General features: G+C 38.2%; 1 protein-coding gene across 3 annotated transcripts in view; it reads left to right on the plus strand.

Moving 5' to 3' along the window:
- The window catches only part of pik3r1 (phosphoinositide-3-kinase, regulatory subunit 1 (alpha)), a 30,707-nt gene extending 25,642 nt beyond the window's left edge, over positions 1 to 5,065 (plus strand). For all 3 annotated transcript variants that reach the window (XM_042394474.1, XM_042394475.1, XM_042394476.1), the window contains 8 exons: positions 924 to 1,125; positions 1,245 to 1,425; positions 1,515 to 1,640; positions 1,728 to 1,870; positions 1,967 to 2,143; positions 2,265 to 2,339; positions 2,426 to 2,596; positions 2,709 to 5,065. In XM_042394474.1, the coding sequence (XP_042250408.1) occupies positions 924 to 1,125; positions 1,245 to 1,425; positions 1,515 to 1,640; positions 1,728 to 1,870; positions 1,967 to 2,143; positions 2,265 to 2,339; positions 2,426 to 2,596; positions 2,709 to 2,898 (1,265 nt within the window). In that variant the 3' untranslated portion in view covers positions 2,899 to 5,065. The remainder of the gene's footprint in view (positions 1 to 923; positions 1,126 to 1,244; positions 1,426 to 1,514; positions 1,641 to 1,727; positions 1,871 to 1,966; positions 2,144 to 2,264; positions 2,340 to 2,425; positions 2,597 to 2,708) is intronic.
- Positions 5,066 to 20,785: the final 15,720 nt, after the last annotated feature.

Raw genomic sequence — 20,785 nt, forward strand, 5'->3', positions numbered from 1 at the left:
GCTCTGCTGCTGCTGCTGCTGCTGCTAGCTTCTCTGTGAAACTGTCAGCCAGTGAACAGACACTGCAGGTTTTAGATCTTTTTTCAGATGCACAGCAGGTAAAATGTTCAGATGAGTCAGTCCTCACCACATGAAAATCACCACTACAATGCGAATCTTAGTGTCAGAAATATGCAATGCTGCCTTAAAGCTGAAACTAGGAAATGAGATTTAATAGTCTGAATGTAAATATGAAGTTAATGCTTATTATCTTAAACAGAATCTGTGCTATTCAACATCAGAGCTGCATATTTTTTGGTGGCAAAGCCTTGTATGGTGAGCTGGGTGTTTTGCATTAGGTTTCACAGTCTGTCTCCTATTTTATTAAAAAATGTGCTGTTTGTACTTTTAATCTTTCCTGATGAAAGAAACAAATAATCCTGTGGTGGATATTATTTATTCTGCACGAGAATGTAAGTCATCATCCCTGTATCTGCAGCCTGGAATATTAATAGACGGCTCTTTTTTTTCTTGAATGAAATTCATTCTCCCTGACTCACGCTTCATTTCTCCTCCCACTGCCTCGCCGTTACCGCCTCGCTGCTGGAGAGGGGCAGCGTTTTTTTTCTTCTCCCTTTCCCAGCCCTGTTTAATCAATGGAAAAGGGATGAGTGAGAGAGCCAGAGCGTGTATGGAGGAGAGAGAGAGAGAAATGGCAATATGGTGGATGCCAGATTTGGTATCCAGTTGCATTTTCTGCAGCGTTAAAGCAGGATAAAGGGACGGTTTACATGCAGCAAGACTCCCTTTCCATGTATCATAAATAGCCAGAAAATCAAGTGTATAATTCAAGCTCAGAGCCAGTTTAATGTAAATGTGAGCACACACACACACACACACAGGCTCCGATCACAGTTATTTACATTCTGTATTCCTCCTCGCAGCTCTACCTCCAAAGCCACCCAAGCCCACATCTGTGAGTAACAACGGTATGAACAACAGCATGGCTCTACAAGACGCCGAATGGTACTGGGGAGACATCTCAAGGGAGGAGGTCAATGAGAAACTGAGGGACACTGCGGACGGTACGTTTTTGGTGCGAGACGCCTCTACAAAAATGCACGGCGACTACACCCTGACTCTGAGGTGAGCTCTTTCTCCTTTTCAGTTTCAATTAACTTCCTCTTTTTGACAGTCTTTTGTTTATTTATAGCAGTTAGGTTAACTAGTTTTGTTGCTTTTTTTTTTTTTTTTTTTGTCTACAGGAAAGGAGGAAACAACAAACTCATTAAGATATTCCACCGGGATGGGAAGTACGGCTTCTCAGACCCTCTGACCTTCAGCTCCGTCGTTGAGCTCATCAACCACTATCGCAACGAGTCACTGGCTCAGTACAACCCCAAGCTAGACGTCAAACTGCTGTACCCAGTCTCCAAACACCAGCAGGTAAGACGTTAGCTCAGGCTAATGTAGCACGTTTAGAAATGCTCATATTGAAGCAATTTAACCGCAACTGTTTCTGATCGTCTTTTCAGGATCAGGTGGTGAAAGAAGACAACATCGAAGCTGTGGGGAGGAAACTCTGTGAGTACCACCAGCAGTACCAGGAGAAGAACAAAGAGTACGACCGTCTGTATGAAGAATACACCAGAACATCACAAGTGAGTATGACAGCATGGCAGTGAAAGTCAAACCATGATACTACTATATTTGTACAGCATACACTAATACTGTGTCTCTGCTTTCAGGAAATCCAAATGAAAAGGACAGCTATTGAGGCTTTTAATGAAACTATAAAGATCTTTGAGGAGCAATGCCAAACACAAGAGCGGTACAGCAAAGAGTATATCGAGAAGTTCAGAAGAGAAGGCAATGACAAGGAGATCCAGAGGTAAGAATATACCTCACTTAACCATATCGCTTGAAGATAAATAAGATGTTTTTGTTCAAAACTCATCTAAAGTAATTCCTTCGTTGTTGTTTTCAGGATTATGGGCAACTACGAGAAGTTGAAATCCAGGATAAGTGAAATCGTAGACAGCAAGCGTCGACTGGAGGAAGATCTGAAGAAACAAGCGGCAGACTACAGAGAGATCGACAAGAGGATGAACAGCATCAAGCCTGACCTCATCCAGCTCCGCAAGACCAGAGACCAGTATCTCATGTAAGTGTCAGTGCTCAAACAGTGAAACAATGTTTCTGAAATGAAACACTTCCCTCTGAGAGGAACATCAAAGTGGATCCGCCCCGGTTTCTAATGTCCACGTGTTTCCTCTCTCGTTCAGGTGGTTGACTCAGAAGGGAGTCAGACAGAAGAAACTCAACGAGTGGCTGGGAATCAAGAACGAGAACACAGAAGAGTAAGTTTCCATTTCCATTTCTTTAAGCAAATTAACCAACACGTTCAACACAGGATGCAGCTTACATTGTCATCTTCTTTCTCTAGTCAATATTCTATGGTGGACGATGATGAAGATCTTCCTCATCACGATGAACGGTCCTGGAAGTTGGGCAACATCAACCGACTACAGGCGGAGGCTCTCCTCCAGGGCAAGAGAGACGGAACATTCCTGGTTCGAGACAGCAGCAAAGCAGGATGCTACGCCTGCAGCGTTGTGTATGTATCCGTTTTGTTTTCAATCAGCTGTTAGAGAGAGTTTTAGTCAGAAAGAACAATTTGATTGCCTGCAGACAGAACAGATTGTGACCATTGTCCCCTCTCTTTGCAGCGTGGACGGTGAGGTGAAGCACTGCGTCATCAACAAGACCCCCTCAGGTTATGGCTTCGCCGAGCCGTACAACCTGTACGGCTCGTTAAAAGAACTCGTACTTCACTACCAGCACACGTCTTTGGTCCAGCACAATGACTCTCTGAATGTGACGCTAGCGTACCCTGTTTATGCCCAGCAGAGACGGTGAGGACCTGGATGTTTCCAAAACCGACAGAAAAAAGGCCTCATGGGAGATGGAGATTACATGTCATTGGACTCCGTGATTACGACGTGGCTCTGTTGCCTAATACAGACTTGAAATCCGAGGAAAAGACGCAATAAAGCCTGAAACATTTCAGTGACTTTGCTCGAGCAAGCGGCGAGTCTGAATGTAGATTTATTTCTCTTTTTTTGCTTTTTGTGGGAGCACAGAAATCAAGCGGAAACTGCTGAACTCTCCCCCAGCGGAGGACATTTGAGGCCTTTTCCTAATGGTGCTTGTTATTTTTCAAAGCTTTACCAGCCGGAAAGTCTAATCGCAGCAGATAAACTCTTCAAATGGAACTGAACCCACCGGCCACAAACTTTGTTGTTCCACTTTTGTTTTTTTCCTTTCACGTCATCTACGTGTGTACGTGTGTATGTGTGTACGTGTGTGTGTTTCTGCACAAGTGTTTTTGTGTATGTGGCTGTGAGTGTGTATGCGTGTGTGTGATTGTGTGTGATTGTCCATGTGACCAAAACTCATAGAATCAGGAAACTGTGTGACGTCGGAGGCTGTGTAACACATTTGCTTGTGTTAACTGTTCAGTAGCAGACCATGAATCAGCTGATAAATGTAGCAAAATGGCACTTTTTAAACAAAGTTTAATTTTTTTTTTTTTTTTTGAAAAGACTCCTATGGACTTTTATCAGAAGCGCAGAGAGGACGAGATGTCTGCGTTCTGCCTTCTTAACTGTCGAGCTTAACGCTCAACAGAAGTGCAGAAGTAAACTTGATCTTTACTGTCGGCAGGTGAAACTATGAATGGACTTACCTATTTCATGTACATATGTGAAAATGTGCAAAGTCATGAATCAAAGTGCACCATACCAAAAAAAGATCAGTTCCTGTTTAGTTATCTTCTGATCTGCTATGCAATTCTTTCTCCATTATTTCTTCAGAATTGTGTTTTTATTCTGTTGCAACCCACAATATAAGCTTGTTTTATTGCTTGAAAAGTATCTTTTCCTGTGTAAATATCCAAGAGGATATTTTGTGTCAAAATGCCAAGATACAGTAAAAAACTGCTTATGATTTTTAAAAGAATAATAGTAACATACACTTTATTATAAATTACTTTAACAACTGGTATAAAGATGGAAAAGATGAGTATTTTATTAGTCTTTTTTTGCTTCAAACTAATGTTCTTCTCAGGCAGAGCCTTTTGAGTATTTGAGCTATTTCAGTCACAAGTACATTTTCTTAGAGAGCTAAGCCTACATGCAGTTCTTTGTTGAAACGGACAAAGAAAGTTCGAGCACTCAGAGAATGGGATGATGGGATTCGTATTGTACAACCCTTATCAACCCTCATCACCACGAAAAACAACAGTATAGATTTATTTTGTTATAAAATATATATGTTCCCACACAAGAATTATATAAAAGCAGACTGGTGTTTTCAACAGATGGATATTGTTATTAAAGATCAATATACATTGTCCACTTAGTATTTTTCTGTATCAGAAAATGACTGTGTTTACATGGGTGGATCAGCTCATTTCAGATAGTCTAATTTCATATTTCCAACATGCCAGAGGAACCTGTGACAGAAAAAAAAAAAAGTTTTCTTACCCCATCTCCTTATTTTAGCTTTTACAAGTCCATGATTCAAGTGATTGGTACGTGTGTAAACACAATGGACTGGTAGTAAATAATATTAGCTTTTGAGTGTTTCAGGCCACCACAGCTACTTATTTGTCACCCTCATTAAGTCTAAACGATGTGAACGATGACGAATTAGATCACTCAGAAGACAAAACGTCTGCCATTAATAATATATATATTTTTTCTTTGCAATCATAGATCTACCTGTCATGAAATTATTTAGATGTGATTTTTTTTTTTTTCCACCCCCAAAATGTACTCATGGTCAACTCAGCTGTCAAGTTAAAGTAACAAATTAGTTTGTAAAAAAAAAACAAAACACCAAACTTAACCTTAATGTAATTTTTAATTATCGATCATCATTGACAAGTCAAATTTTCACTCTTAATTCTCACCACCACCATCTGTGAAAACGTGTGTGTGCGTGTGTGCATGTGTGCGCGTGTGTTTAAACAGCAGCAAATCTGCCACTCGTGTCACTTTTCTGTCAAAAGAAATGTGGACAATAAAGGAGGGACACATTTGATTATCGTCCCCTTTTGAGAGAAAACGCTGTGTAAAAATACGACCACGGAATAAGTTTTGTAGCATGAAAATCATTTAATTGTTTTTTTTTTTTTTTTAGTTAATTTCATTATTATTCTCAGCCCCACACGGCAGAACTGTAGTACAGCTTGAACAAGCTACTGTACACAAAGTGTAAAATGTGTTTTAGATGTTTTTCGACCAAATTACTCATCCAAGATTAAATTCTTAGCACATTGATATTAACTGTCATTTATTTTAGGTTTTATCGGTTCTATAAAGGCCGTTAACAGATGTCGCGGATACTAGATCTGTCATATCTGACATTTATTTTACTAGAAGAAGCCTGATTTTTATTTACCTCCCCAACAGCTGCTGGCATGAACTTTTTGTTTCCCCAATGTCAAAAATATTTTTTTATAGTTCTTGAACAACATGCACCATTATTTTCTTTGCCCCATTCTGGGTTGTATGATTATTTTAGGTGTCCTTTTTTTTATTTTTTATTTCAAGCTCATCTTTTTTGTGGGTGTCCCAGACATGTTGATTGGATTGAGATTTACCAGTGTTCCCCAGTTTTGCTTCAAATCTGTATTGGGCTTTGTTAAAAAGGAAATAAAACACTTCTTTTTAAAGAAAAAATTCTTGTTTTAGTCTTATTATTAAAGAAAAATCTGATGTTGTTGCTCCATTTTTAACATAGCAGCATTAAAACCAGTGCTATTCTTCCAGCCTCTTAGATTTAGATCATAGAAGTTTGACTTGTATCAGTGTGCTGTAGTATCGCAAACACACAAACCAGTTTTTTGTGTGCAACGTTTTCATTTTTGAAAAGTACGCCGGACGTGACACAGCGGAAATTTTTTAACCAGATTCCGTCCAAACTATTGTTACAAGAAAACCTCATGTTGTGCCTTCAGCGGTGATGGAAAGTTATTCATGTACATTTGCACACAAACAACCCTAAGTATAGTTGTTAAAGTATTAGTTTATAGTATCAGATACATATATTTAACTCCACTACATTTATTTTACAGCTATCACACTTTGCATCATATTTTACAAGCATATTCTATTGTTCTGTATGTAAAATCTTACTCTACATTGTTATACATTAAACTGTTCATAATTACATAAACTAGTTCAAACTCCAGCAGCTACAAAGTTAAAATGCTGCTTACAACTCTCAACAAACAAAACACCAATATGCATTTCATGATTTTTGCTCTTTTATCATATATAATACTACTGTAAATAATAAGTTCATGCTTGAATGCACAACCTTTACATAAATATTACATGCTTTATAGATTTGTACACTGTAGTTTTGCTAATCTTACTTAAGTAAAGGATCTGAATATTTCTTCCACCACAGTTCAACTGACTCATCTGACAACTATCCACTTGAGATACAGATATTTTATAGTATTTTACAACATTATTTTATTATTTATACTCCCTAATTAGGGCCCAAGAATGTCACGTAGCACACAAAATGAAAATATCTCACATTACATAAAAATTATAAAAACATATTACCTAGTATCAAACTTTTTTATATGTTCATCACTCGATTTGAATCATTACTACGTTTTAAAATAAATGTCAATGTCAATTAATGCTGTCAAACAACAACTAGTTCTTATCAAAGCAGAGTCTGCGACGGTCATTATCTTAGATTCCACAAATAGAAACAAGATAAAGCAGAGATTCAGTAGAGTAAGGATTCATTTTCATTCTTTACTTTAACTGTATTTATTTAATATGCAGTATTACTGTAAATATGACTTTACAGTAAATCCTACTTTCATACAAAACTGTATCAGTTTCACCGTTTCCTTTTATTCATGACATCAACCTTAAAATATTTCAGTCACTCAAGTTTAATTATCTAAAATACATTAAGCTAAAATGATATTGTAATACTAGACAGCAGTGTTTGAATTACACTGTTACACGCATTATCGACAGAAGATAAAATCAGGCGCACTGCCCAGACGAGCTGTGCACTTAAAATTTAAAATGATAGATACATTTCTTAGAAATTTGACTCAAAATTTTGCACTTCCGGGGGAACTTGGGTCTCTTAGGTAAGCTAAATCTCGTATCGCTTCACCACAATTAGAACATTGCTGGAAAGCAAACAGACTGAAACCACAATTAACACAACTGTAACACATTCAATACACTGCAACAACTTGACAGAGATGCAACAATTGTATTTCCTTTTTCCATCTTCACACTATTAGCAGTTGTATTGCATTGCTGCTCAGCAGGGTGTTAAAATAAGCAGGAATGCTTGCAAACACATGTTGCATTGATTCGCTGAACGCTTACAGTAACACTTAGAATTGAAACTTGTGCTAATTACAGCTGAGGACTTAGCATGTGATTCAGTTTATTTGTTCTTTTTTTTATGTAAGGACAGCATTTTTCAGAGGACAGAGTTTGTGAAAACTGAGCCAAAGCATATGTAAAATACTATAAAAAACACTCCTTACACCTTATTGAAATGTGGTCTATCATAAATCTGTAATAAAGTAATAATAAAATAAAAGGTCACGTGTTCTAATAATGGTAGAACACGTGACCTTCAACTGTGAGTTCAACCTGGGCAGAAAAATTAAGCGGCTGCAGCAGAAGTCGCTACTTAACCTGAAGAAGATATTTTGTAGAGTTAACACACACACAAGTGCATACAAAAACTAACATTAAACTCCAGCTACTACATTATTCACAGGTGGATACGTCTCTGCATAACTTTCCACTGGTTACACGAAGCAATTAAAGTTGTGTAAATGTATAGAAGTGCTCAACATCACGAGTAAATCTGCTATAAACTTTTCTCCGGTAAAACATGACTTACAGTAGCATTTTTGTTTATGAGATATTATTTTTAGCTACTTCAGTGTAGCTGGGTGGTGTCGTTAATGACCTCAGCAGCTCCTATGACTGTGTTTAATGGACGTTATCCGTAGAGAATATTTCATGACACGAATTTGGAACGGCTCAGATTTCTTTAAGAACGAGATACATGGGGTCAAGATATTATAAAGCAAATATATATGAAAATAATACAATGCCGAGGCTTACATAAAGTACTGTTTGAAGTACTTGCAATGAAATACTGTTCTGTTTCTTGTTAGTTGTCTGCCAGCTTTAAGACAGTCGCCGTGCTAAGAATACACATTAGGGTAAATATAAGTTATTTTCCAAACTTTTGGCTGCTTTTTTTGTCTCTAGACCTTCACAAAGAGGAATTCATCCTCATGTAGGTCAGACGCATGGACTGTAATGTAGCCACACTGGTTACAGAGCTGTAAAGGATGAGGTTTAAAGATAAGGCAACGGGTTCAGACGGCTTATCTTAAAAAACCCTGATAGAGGGAGCAGAGGCTCTAGCGTTGCACAGCACTCTGTTAATATTTCACAGGCATATCTGAGGCATTGATGAGCAACTCTCAGAAAGAGATCTCAGGGGAGTAATTAGGGACCAAAGTCCGTCAATCACCACCCTACAAGGTATTAACGAGCTCGTCACAATTGGTGACATATATTTCATGCGTATTTCCACATTGGTGCTCAATCTACTGAATGATGTGTGTGTCATTCAGCCATCGTGGTGCAACTTTGTAGAAGTACATGTCTAGTGGCAGGCAGTCACATTTTTACTATTTTGTGTATGTTAACAGTCATGGTGATATTATTCCATCAATAACAGAAGTCTATGTTTCAATCACATTTCATATCATTCAGACACAAAACCGAAAAAGGTCCATTATCAGGTTTTTTTTTTAGATGAGATACAATCACAATTATGTGAATCCACTGAGAAGACTCGTTTTTTTGGAACTTGACACGTTCAAGGAAGCAGGTTCTCTCAGTTATCTAGATTAACTTTAATGAGTAAAAACAGGAACCACCTAAAATCTGGATTGAAGAGCTAAGAGGCACATAAAGATAACTGAGGAAACCTGCTTCCTGGAACTCAGGCGAGTTACCTTTACATAAATACCGAAAGAATCGGACTTCCACTGAAGGCAGTTACAGAGAAAACAAACTGGGAATGTCAGTTTTGTCCTCAGCTAGACTGATGACCCCACTTAACTGTTCCAAAAATACATATAGGCCAGACAGACACTGCCTCCTCCAGCAGCTGAACATGTGGTTTACACTGGGAAGCCTCCAGGTGTGCCGCTGTATGAATATCTCACCCCTGAGAGAAACAGCCTGATTAGTCACACTGTGAACAACCTCAGCCTTTAAACTACAGGGACGTCTCAGATGAAATAAGACGACTTCGGTACCTAGTCACATGTTGCTGAGTGCAGCTGCCCTGCAGAAGTATGCACACTGCAAATACTCAGATTGTTAATCAATAATCAAAGTCATTATGCTGACTAAGCGGCTCTTGCCCGAGCAATATGTGGTGTCTGGAAGATATGAGGGCCTGTAGTCTATCTCGAATGCGATCATTTTAACAGATAACCGAGGTGACATCAGTTCCTTGAACTTGAGTAGATAGGTCAAAACTTCACATATACAGAGGCTCGCATAAGGAAAAGTGCATATGCATGTTTTAAAAGCTGAAATAAATGAATCTCAAGCCTATGGAGCCCAGGAGAGGCTGTGGAGACAAAAAATAACTAATTCAAGCTCTTGATTTAGTCATTTGTGCTCTCAAGTTAATAACTTGTGCTCTCAATTTAATATTTCGTGGTCTCAAGTTAATAATTTGTGGTCTCAATTGAATAATTTGTGGTCTCAAGTTAATAATTCGTGGTCTCAATTTAATTATTCTTGCTCTGGATTTAGTAAATCGTGCTCTCGATTTAATAATTTGTGTTTTGGATTGAACAGAATTCACTATCATGCCGTTCTCTCGTCCTGCGTACACCCTCATTATGGATCGCTTGGATTTAATAAGGTTTTATTTTGAAATTCGACTAAGATATGTGGATATACTTGGGGTTTTGGCTTGTCAGCGCAACACTGTCTTATCCCTGAGCTCCCTTAAATATATTGGACCGGATAGTGGACTTTTTCATCGTCAAAACCTTTCATGGTCCTGCAGATGTCATCAGGTTCATAAAAACTCAGCTTCAGGGTTCAGCAGGGTTTGCTAGCAAACATTTGGTTTGGTGTCCTCCATAAGAGGGGAACAGGCAGAATAGATAGAGCACTAATTAAGTCAACCGTGCGCACAAATTATTCAATCAAGAGCACAAATGAGTTTCTTTTTAATCGTGGCCCCTCCCAGCCTCCATACAAATATCAGATGATCAGATTTATGGATAATTTTTAGTATCTCAGAAGAGCCACAGCTCTGTACAAAACAACAAACTCACTCTGTTGTGTTAAAATTGTTGTTAAAATGCACACCTCTTATTCTAAGGGACACCATTAAAGACATTTAACTTACCGTAAAAATGTATGTTTTGCTTAAATCTGCATTAACTGTTTTTTTTGGCCACTTGTTTTCAGTGGAAACTAGTTGTGAACGCAACACTGATATATCACCACCTTTTAATTTGCTATGTTGAACTTGTTAGCAAACAGTTGCTTATTTTCATATCCAGCAGTTACGGAGCAACATTATCATTCATTTGGAGTCGTGTTTCTGTCTACCTGGTGAATGTAAGTCCCAATATTCACTCTCTTTTAGCTCTGTTTTTGGCCTCCACCAACTCCTGAGGGAAATATCTGGTTCTTTAGTTGCTAAATGCTCCACTTTGTTCACCAGCTAGTCTACAGCTAACTGTGTCTGTTTGCCATTTGGTGCTGAGCAGGTAGTGTACTGCGGCTTTTTAGAGCTTTTTCTCTGAAAACAGCTGCCTGCTGCGGCCGACGACGATGCTATGAGAGCGCCGAGAGTGAACCAAAACAGTAAATTTGCAGCCAAACAATGAACTGAAATTTGCTATAAAGCTCCGTAAAGCCGAGAGGAGCTGCAGAGTCGCTTCATCACTACAAGCGACGCCTCTGACATTAGACATCTTTATTTCATATGTTGTTACTACAGAAAATATTAATTATAGCTGCTTTAAACCCAAAAAGGTTAGAGTGCATGTAGAATGTTAATCTATAACAGTGGTTCTCAAAGTGGGGTCTGGGGACCTCCAGGGATCCTTGAGGGGGTTCCAAGGTGTCTGCAGCAAAAGGGGAATAATTTATTTTCACTATAATTCATCTATAAGTAACACAATGACAGAATGTATGACTATTTTGGTCGTGGGTTTCATGCACTTTCTGTAATAAAACATCTAAAAGCAATAATCTTATCAGATGAGGGTCCGTGGTCTCATTTGTTTCAGTTTATGGGTCCTTGATGTGCAAAAGTTTGAGAACCACTGATCTATGCTGCTGCCCTCTGACTATGTTCTCAGCTAATGTTAGGGACAATTATCTAATTGCTAATGTGTAATATGGGTCTCTCAATAATTAACGAGGGCTCCGCCTAGCTACGATGACATCAGCTCTGATTAGTAAAAGTATGTGAATGGAAGTCAAAGTGCTGCTGTTTTAGTGCAGGCCACACCGTAAATTATGATTCCATTAAGGCTGAATATATCTATTTCACAACAAGCCTGTCATGTCACAACACAGACAGCAAGCTGCTGCTTCATAAACAAAGGCCTTAGATTTGACTTTATTTAACAGTAAGATATTAACAGGTCCGTCTAAGACAGTGGTGTTTTTATTATGGTTTTTCCCCTCACTTGTTCCGGCTTGTTCCCTCTTCAAAGCTGCGCCGAGGGCTATAAAGGAGTGAATTACTTCCAAATCCTTACTGTCTTTGATCTCTTATCCTCTTTAGTGTACTTGTCAGATGTTGGTAATAAAAATGTGAAGATGGGGGGTGAATTAACACAAGACATGATCTCAACAACAATCAAACATGGATTGTTAGAGGTGTTCATGATAAGGTTTCACACACACTTTAACAATTTGACTTGTTACAGTAGAAAAAGCACTGAGGGTTACTAATAACATCAACAATGGCTCCGTTCTATTCACATGTCCCAGTCAGGTTTTAATTCTACTGTGACATGGCAAAATGTCTTCTGTGAAAAGGCTGTTAATTAGGTCAGAAACTATATAAGTGTCATACTGTGCATTTACAAAATGTTAAATAAATAAATTCAGGTTTAATTACATGTAACGACAGACACTGGATGACGTGAGGTGTCCATGTTTGTTTAGTTTTCAGGCACTTCCTTATTATTAAGTGCCAAGTAAGATCATATTGGAGCTTATTATTATTATATTGCAGTTTCCGGGTCATAATTACAACTTGCAAGTTAATGTGAACACTATTTACAAGTCGAAAACATGTAATAATCTCCGTTATGACATGAATGGCATGAGGCACAACAGACGTGCTTGAAGCTAACATGCTCACAAACATGTTCATTTGCTAATAACACTAAACGCAAAGTACAGCTGAGGCTGATGGGAGTGTCGTTAGTTTTGAAGGTGTCTGGTGACAAACTTAAATATTGGACAAATTGCAATTTTGCAAGTCTTTATCCTCTGGAGAACATAAAAGTCTGTGCCAAATTGTATGCCAATCAATTCAACAGTGGTTGAGATATTTCATTCAAAAGCAAAATGTCACTAGGACCAAAATTCACAAAATTTAATGTCAAATGATTGAAATAGTTCAGTCTGGATCAAAGCGGTCAATTGACCATGCTGTTAGAATCAAACTAAACAAAATCAGAATTAAATTAAACTAGAAATAACATTCAAAAAAAGTCAGTTGCATTACATGATCACATTGTAAGAGGTGAACTATTCCACAGTGTTGGACTGAAGGCAGCGAATTCAGTCTCTCTTCTGGCTCTGAGAACGTCAGATTGACATATAGCTGACCTGAGAGACTATATGCTGCTGAACTGACATAAAAAAAAAGAAATGTACTCAGGAGCGTCATCATGTAGAGCATGAGAGGTTAATAACCACAGGCGGAGGAAATGCTAGAGGCAAAGGTAGCAAAACCACAGTATAAAACTACTGCTTTACAAGTCTTGTATTCAAAAGCTTTCTTAAGTACCCCAGTCAGTGTTGTATGTATTATATATATACAGATATAGTATATCAGTGCCTGTAAAACAGTATTTATCCCTGTTGGACTTTCCAGTTTCTAGTAAAACCAACAGAGTGATGAATTTCTCTCGTGACCCATGTGAGCCAATTCGAGCCACCTCTCTCAGACTTTGAGCTCACGGTGATGGAAAGTCTCACCGTGTTGTAACCTTGCCCCACTGTCACAGATAAACTGACCTGAGAGGAATGAGAGTGCAACACTATTTTCTCCTCCAGCCACAACTGCACCTCGGAAGGCCAGCGCTACAAAGCTGCTGCGGTTTCTGCAGTTTCAAAGAGGAAATATGTGAAACGTGGAGGACGGCGCTGAAAGACAGATTGCTTCTCAGCTGACTATTAGCCTTCACTTTTCTCCTGTCCAATCGCTCATTGTCAGCATTGGTATTTTACTGCACACGGCTTTGTGTGCCTTGTTACAAACCCATTCCCAACAACTTCATTCATTTCTCATTTGTCCTTTACTCTTCTTTAAGAACTGTGTTTACAGACTGCAATAGCTACTCTGTTTTATTTAATAGCCGCACCAGCAGGCTCTATGGTTGGCGATGGCGGTCGGTCCGCTACTTCGGTCCAGACTGAAATATCTCAACAACTATTTGATGGATTGCCATGAAATTTTGTACAGACGTTCTTGGTTCCCAGAGGACAAAGCTTGCTGACTTTGGTGATCCTCTGACTTTTCCTCCAGCGCCAACATTAGTTTAACATTTGTGGCTTTTAGTGAAATGTCTTCCCAACTTTTCAATGTCCTAATGCAATGCAATGACATCCAATCATGTTCCCCAAAGGATGAATTGCAATCAGAGAGCCCTTAAAATACCCTCATGACATGTATAAGACATATAAAAATAGTTATAATCATAATTATGTGTGTCTGATATAGTTTTTCCAGTCAAATGTTCAAATTCTGTGATAAAATGACTCCCTCTCCCTGATTAAAAACTAAATCCAGAATCTATCAATACACAAATATTTTTCATTTCATGCAAGATGTTTCCTGCTTCACCATAGTCCGATTCTCAGCGTACGTGCGCTGGAGGCTTCAAGTTTCCACCGTTCCAAACTACTGGTGAAATACCTCCAAGAGCAGACATATTTTATCTTTTGTAAATGCTAAGAAATGCATTCATGCTTTTTGTGTCCTCACAGCTAGATCATTGTAATTCATTACAGTCGTGACTCAGCCAAGGAGCTGTAGCTCGTCTGCAGACGGTTCGTCTTCTAACAAAGACAAAGAGCGGCGAGCACATTACTCCAGCGTTGGCTTCTCTCCTTTTGGCTGCCAGTAGAGTTTAGAATCCAATATAAAATGTTGGTTATTACTTATCAAGCTCTACAAGGTGAAGCCCCCGCGAGTATATCTCTGAATTGTTGTGTCCTTAATTAAAATCTCTCTGATTTATTACTAGTTCAACTGAAAACTTCTCAAAACTTGTGTTTTGAAGATTGTGTTCAAATTCAGATTTAATGCAAGTGCAGAGAAACTTTCCAATGTGAAAACAGCCTTCTAGTGTCTGCACAGGCATCACTCTGCACAGTGAATTACAGTGAACAGTGATTAGCATGTTAGCATTGTCACTGTGAGCACGCTGAAGCACGGCCTCACAGCACAGTACCAACCGGAATGATATGCTAAAACAGGACCGCTAACTACAGTACAGCTAAGTAACAGGGAATGTAGTGAAAACGCTCCGGTAGATAAAACCTGTCACCTCTTAAAAAAGCAACAGCACTTATCAAAAAACGGACTCCTCGCTGGAATGACAGCTGATCACATCTATGTTTAGCTATCACAACACAGATGAGGATTTATAAACATTTGAAATGTCAAAGGCCACGCAGGAGCTGACCTCTGGGTTCGAATGCCCGGGGATTCATTGTGATGCTAATCCTGTTTTATCCAGTCGGACCCTAAAATAAACCCAGCGCTCTGAAGAATGAGCCGTAATCCCTGTCACCGAGCTCCTGTTCTGTTCTGAGCCGGGATGTTATGTCACAGTTGGAGCTGCGGAGCTAAAACCATCATCGAATGAGGGAGAAGGAGAGCGAGCAGGTACAACACTGGTTTTTTTACAGTTATCATAAAGGGATTTGCAGAGTTGATTTGAAATGGGTTTTTTTTTTCTTACACAACAAATAAACAAAACAAATGCATGTAAACCAACAGGTGCTGGACTGCACGCAAATCCTCCTTTAACTGTGTTTGCAATTTGAATTTCACCATTTTGACAAGATTAATATTTCTTATGTGAGTGCAGTAAATATAAAGCTATAGCCAGAAGCTGGTTAGCGTAGCTTTGCATAAAGACTGCAAAGAAATGGAAACAGCTGGCCTTCCTCTGTCAAGTGGAAACAAATATTTGCATACTAGCATGAAGTTCACTTACTAACATATAAGCCTATTACACAGACACAATAAACGGAAATGAGGCTGGTGTCTATTTTGTTATCGAAGTCTTGGCAAGAATGCAAATATTTCTCGAACTGTCAAAGTATTCCTTTAAACCTGCATTACATATCATCATCATCATCATAGATCAACAGCTGCTTATTTTCCACATCCAGCAGTTACGGAGCAACATTATCATTCATTTGGAGTCGCGTTTCTGTCCACCTGCTGAATTTAAGTCCAATATTCACTCTCTTTCAGCTCTGTTTTTGCTCTCTACCAACTCCTGAGGGAAATATCTGCCTCTTCTGCAGAGTTTATCACTACGAGCATAGCTGCAACTAACTATTATTATAAATCGTTTTATCAGAAAATAGAGATAAAGTGCCTGTTATAATTGCGCTAAAGGTCAAGGTGACATCTTCAAATGCCTTGTTGTGTCAGGTCAACAGTCTAAAATCCAAAGATATTCAGTTTATTATCATATATGACACAGTAAAGATTCAAACTCTCAGATTTAAGAAGCTGCAACCACTGAATATTGGGCATTTTTGCTTAAAATATTACTAAAACCAAACAGATTAATTTCTGTTGATCGATTAATTGACTTCATGTCATACATTAAAATACATTAAAATAGATAGAGATATTTAGACAAACTGGACGCCATCTAAAGAAGAACCTACATGTTTCTTTCAAAATGTAATAAAGCAAAATCCGACATGTCTTTTGGCAGACAAGGTTTTTAATCAGGACGACTATTTCTATTGCAATTACAGGGACATACATGACTTGTACTATACGTTCACAAATGTATAGGCTGATGGAATTTGTTTGGATTGACTATAAGGAGCTTTGAACCCAAAATGCCTCAAGTGCAAGTCCAGATGGCAACTCGATGATGTAAAGAAGTTGGGGTTGTGATCTCTGTAGTGTATGTAGGACCGCATATGTGAGGTTCAACATGTATGCTCTAAACACCGCTACAATCCTCTTAGGCTCAGGTCCAACTTGACGTACATCTGCAGCGATCTAATGAAATGTATTTTGCCCTTAATGCTCTCATTGTGAAGCAAAGGGAGGAACGACTGTAAAGGATTACAAGATCACTTCATTTGGGCTAAAGAGGAAGGAAAAACGACTGTATCCGGAACAAAAGAGATGAAATCTGGTATGACTGTAAACCGCCAGCCAAATAATTCAGTTTAATGTAGCTGACAGCGCTGCTTTCTTGGCTTTTAATCAGACGGTCAGACATCTGGCCTCTGGGCTTTCATGTAATTGCTCTGCTTTTTTTCTGAAATGGACAATAGCCTCAAATCTATAAATTTGATCAAATCCTCGGTGATTAACTAAATGAGCTCTGTTGTGAATCTATAAAATAGGGATCCATTAGAGGAGATCACTCACCGTCTGGATGGGTTATAAACCTTCCACGCGTGTTGGTATGTATGTGAGAGGTCAGTGACACTCAGCCAGCCTGAGCGTATTAGGCACTTTCTCATTTTACGCGCTTTAATTTTGATGGCACGTCGGACGGCTGCATCCATTGTTGAGCCCGCAGATGTCAAGACATGATCACAATGATTAATGATATTAATGGGATCATTTCGCACAATCCTTGATATTATGTATGATAATCAGTATCATAAAGCACATAAAGGGCTGTGTATTATTGCATGGGGAAAAATAATATCCTACAACGAAAATTGCATCTTTCTTAACTGATTATTGATGTTTAAACATATAGACTACCATCGGTTTTTACAGATGCTGGAGGGAAAATGCAGCCCATCTAATCTATTCTTTATTCTTTATTTGGATCCACAAAGTGGTCGCTAGTCTTCCTGAGGTTCCACACAACCACAGCAACAATTTAGAATCACACTGATCAATAAGTCAAGAAAAATATCAGATAATAAGTGAAATAATTCTACATATGAAAAGGGAGAAGATAAAAACCTACAATAAAAGTAAAAGTGTCAAGATAGAAACAAAAATGAAAGTAAAAATAATCAAAAAGGTTCCAAAATTGCAACATCTATGTGAGCTTCATCAAATTTAGTTTCATTTATTATTTTCAGTTAAGCTTTCTGCTGCATTCTGTTCCTCAAACTATTTATTTTTAAAGACTTTCTGGTGTCAAAATAGAGGAAAATCATTGCAGTTTTCTGTAAAAGGTTTGTAAGAATTGTTTTGCTGCATGGCTCAGATGGAAATTTGACTGAAATATCTCAACAACATCAGATGGATTGATTTGCAGAAGTTTTGCAGACATTCATGATCCCCAGAAGATGAAGCCTGTTTGCTTTGGTGATCCTATGACTTTCCCTCTAACACCACCATGAGCTTGACATTTTTATGTATTTTTAGTGAAATGTCTCAATAACTATCAGATTTAGGCTATCAGGGATTTGATGACAGTAACTTGTATTTTTGTGCCAAATGATCAATCCGATCATTCAGAGGCAGAATTAGAGTATGACAACGCCAGCTCAGAGGACGTGAACTTAACCACTAAACATCTACACCTGAGCACAGTACACGTATCCATGTTGCTATGACCACAAAATTTGTGATGCTGACTACTGAGGTTTGTTTTTAAAAATATAAAAGTCACTGGAGAAAAACGTAACAAAAACCATGTGTTAGGGTTGGTTTATTAACGTTAATACTGTGTTCTCAAAAGTTTACAAGCAATATTACTTAACTTTGTAGCTCAGTTTGTGTTACATAAGTAATAAGTTAAGTCTCTAAAGACCTGAGGTATGTAGTAATGTTAAACAGTTAAGTCATAAAATGATAAAAAATGGCCAAAAATAACTTTTATAACACTCTCCAGAGACATTCAAAGAACATGGTGTATATATACATATGACAGTGTGAAGAACATGGTGACTTTTTAGCGTGTGGTTTTATATAGGTCAGTAACTATGGCAACACATCAGTATTATGATGTGTTATGATAGGTAATTCTGCAGTGGTGGGAAGTAACTAAGAACATTTACTTCAAGTTCTGTACTTAAGTACAATTTTGAGGTACTTATACTTCTATTTTCTGCTACTTCATACTTCCACTCCACTACATTTCAGATGGAAATATTGTGTTTTCTATTCCACTACATTTATTTGACAACTTTAACTACTTTTCAGATGAAGATTTGACACAATGGATAATATAACAAGCTTTTAAAATACAACACATTGTTAAAGATGAAACCAGTGGTTTCCAACCTTTTTGTCTTTTGACGTCTTACAAAAAGCAGTGTGTAGTCGGGGTCACATTTCAGATGTCTATGAGTTGTTAACAGCTCCACCAAATAGTGATTTTTCCCTCTAAACTTCTCACATGCTTTCATTTCAATAAATGTTCAAATGATCCAATATTTGACCAAAAATCAAAGATTAAAGAAAAAGTCCTAAAACTGAAAACAGATTTGTGTAACAGAACTTTGTTTTTTCTTCTTTCCTCTCCCATTAATCATCTCACGACCCCTCAGATTTATCTGCTGACCCTTTGGAGGGGCCCGACCCCTAGGTTGGGAACCAATGGACTAAACTAGCTAACTGTATATAAAGTAGTTGAAACTAGCTCCACCTCCAGCAGCTACAACAGTAACATGCTGCTCTAACACTGATGCTTCACTATTAATAATCTAATGATGTCATATATAGTAAATGAGTATTTTTACTTTAATACTTTAAGTACATTTTGCTGCTAATACTTGTGTACTTTTACTTAAGTGGGTTTTTTTCATGCAGGACGTTTACTTGCATTTTTACATTGTTGTATTGGTACTTCTACTTATATAAAGGATATGAGTACTTCTTCCTCCTCTTGTGTTCATGTGCTTTTCCTGTGCAGTGCTGCTGTAATATACTGCTAAAATGCAGCACATAATAGTATATGCAGCATAAATCAACGTCCAGTAATGTTTGGTGTAGTGTGTGCGTTGTCTACTGTTCAAAGTTTGTTTTGAGCAGTCCCCCAGGCAAAGTATGTGATGTATCTTTGGTGTGCACTCAGCTCGGAGTCAAACTTCTCATATGTGCTTTGTACTTTTCTGTAGCAGACAAACTCTCACAGATTCTCAAAGGCTTTCGTTTTATGGGCTGAATAAAGAAAAAAAATACTCCAAAACAGTCAAAAACAAAACTTAAATCACTACTCAAATCTTATGTGCAGGCTTTAAAAATAAAATACAAAACGCTCTTTATGCTGTAAGTCATTTTTAACTTACAGCACATGCATGAGAAATTCACTCAGCATATAGGATAATCGCACAGAGCATGAAATTACCTATTTTTCAATTACATGTGTCCAATGGTGGAGTGGAAAGTGTGGAGCGCACTGACAGGGCCGTGCCAGATGATTTAGATACATGTTCACACACAGTGCCAGGGACTCTGCACCCAGAGCACAGCCAATTCAAATATAGCACTGACTCTCGGGAAAAAGTTTCCTTGAAAAACATGATTAATGGCAGTCCAGCGTGTTTCAGCGTGGCTGCATGGCATGACTAATGCAAACAGGTTTTCTTAGGCAACAGAGTAACCTTTGCTCAACTGGTACATACAGAAATCGCATTTGTATTTCGGCTCCTATTTGACCTCAGTGAAGTGAAATATCTGTACATGCTGCTTTCAGAATATATCTGACACACAGACACAATTCCCAAATCACTTTTTGTCTGTTTGATTGCAGGTGAAGCAGTATCCAATTACTCAGTAAGTGAATAATAAATAAAAAAAACCTCACCCAATAAAATATTCATTTCATATATGTGAATAGAAACCAGACTGTGGAAAGGCAGACTTGTCTTTAGGTCATTGCATCAGCGGGAGAGAGTTGGCTGTGTAAATTCTCTGAGCAAACAATGATATAACACTGTACAAATACTGAGAGTATCACAATGTGTAGCAACACCATGACAGTTCTGAGAACTGTTGGCTAATTTTGGTTCACATGTACTGAGGCAAGTCCCTGTTGAACCACAGCCTTACCTGGGGCTGTATACGTTTCCCCTATAGGAAGTACTGTATAGCAAGTAGCTACATTATTCAGTATGAAACAACAGTTTGTAGTTCGCATGATTTAAAATCAGAACAGTCTACCGCCAGGGTTGCAGCTCTGTGAGGCTGTGTATGAGTGTGTGTGCTGAGCTAAATGCTAATGTCAGGCATCTAACATGCTCACAATTCA

The sequence above is a fragment of the Thunnus maccoyii genome, chromosome 19 (assembly GCF_910596095.1).
Source record: "Thunnus maccoyii chromosome 19, fThuMac1.1, whole genome shotgun sequence".
NCBI classification, from domain to species: domain Eukaryota; kingdom Metazoa; phylum Chordata; class Actinopteri; order Scombriformes; family Scombridae; genus Thunnus; species Thunnus maccoyii.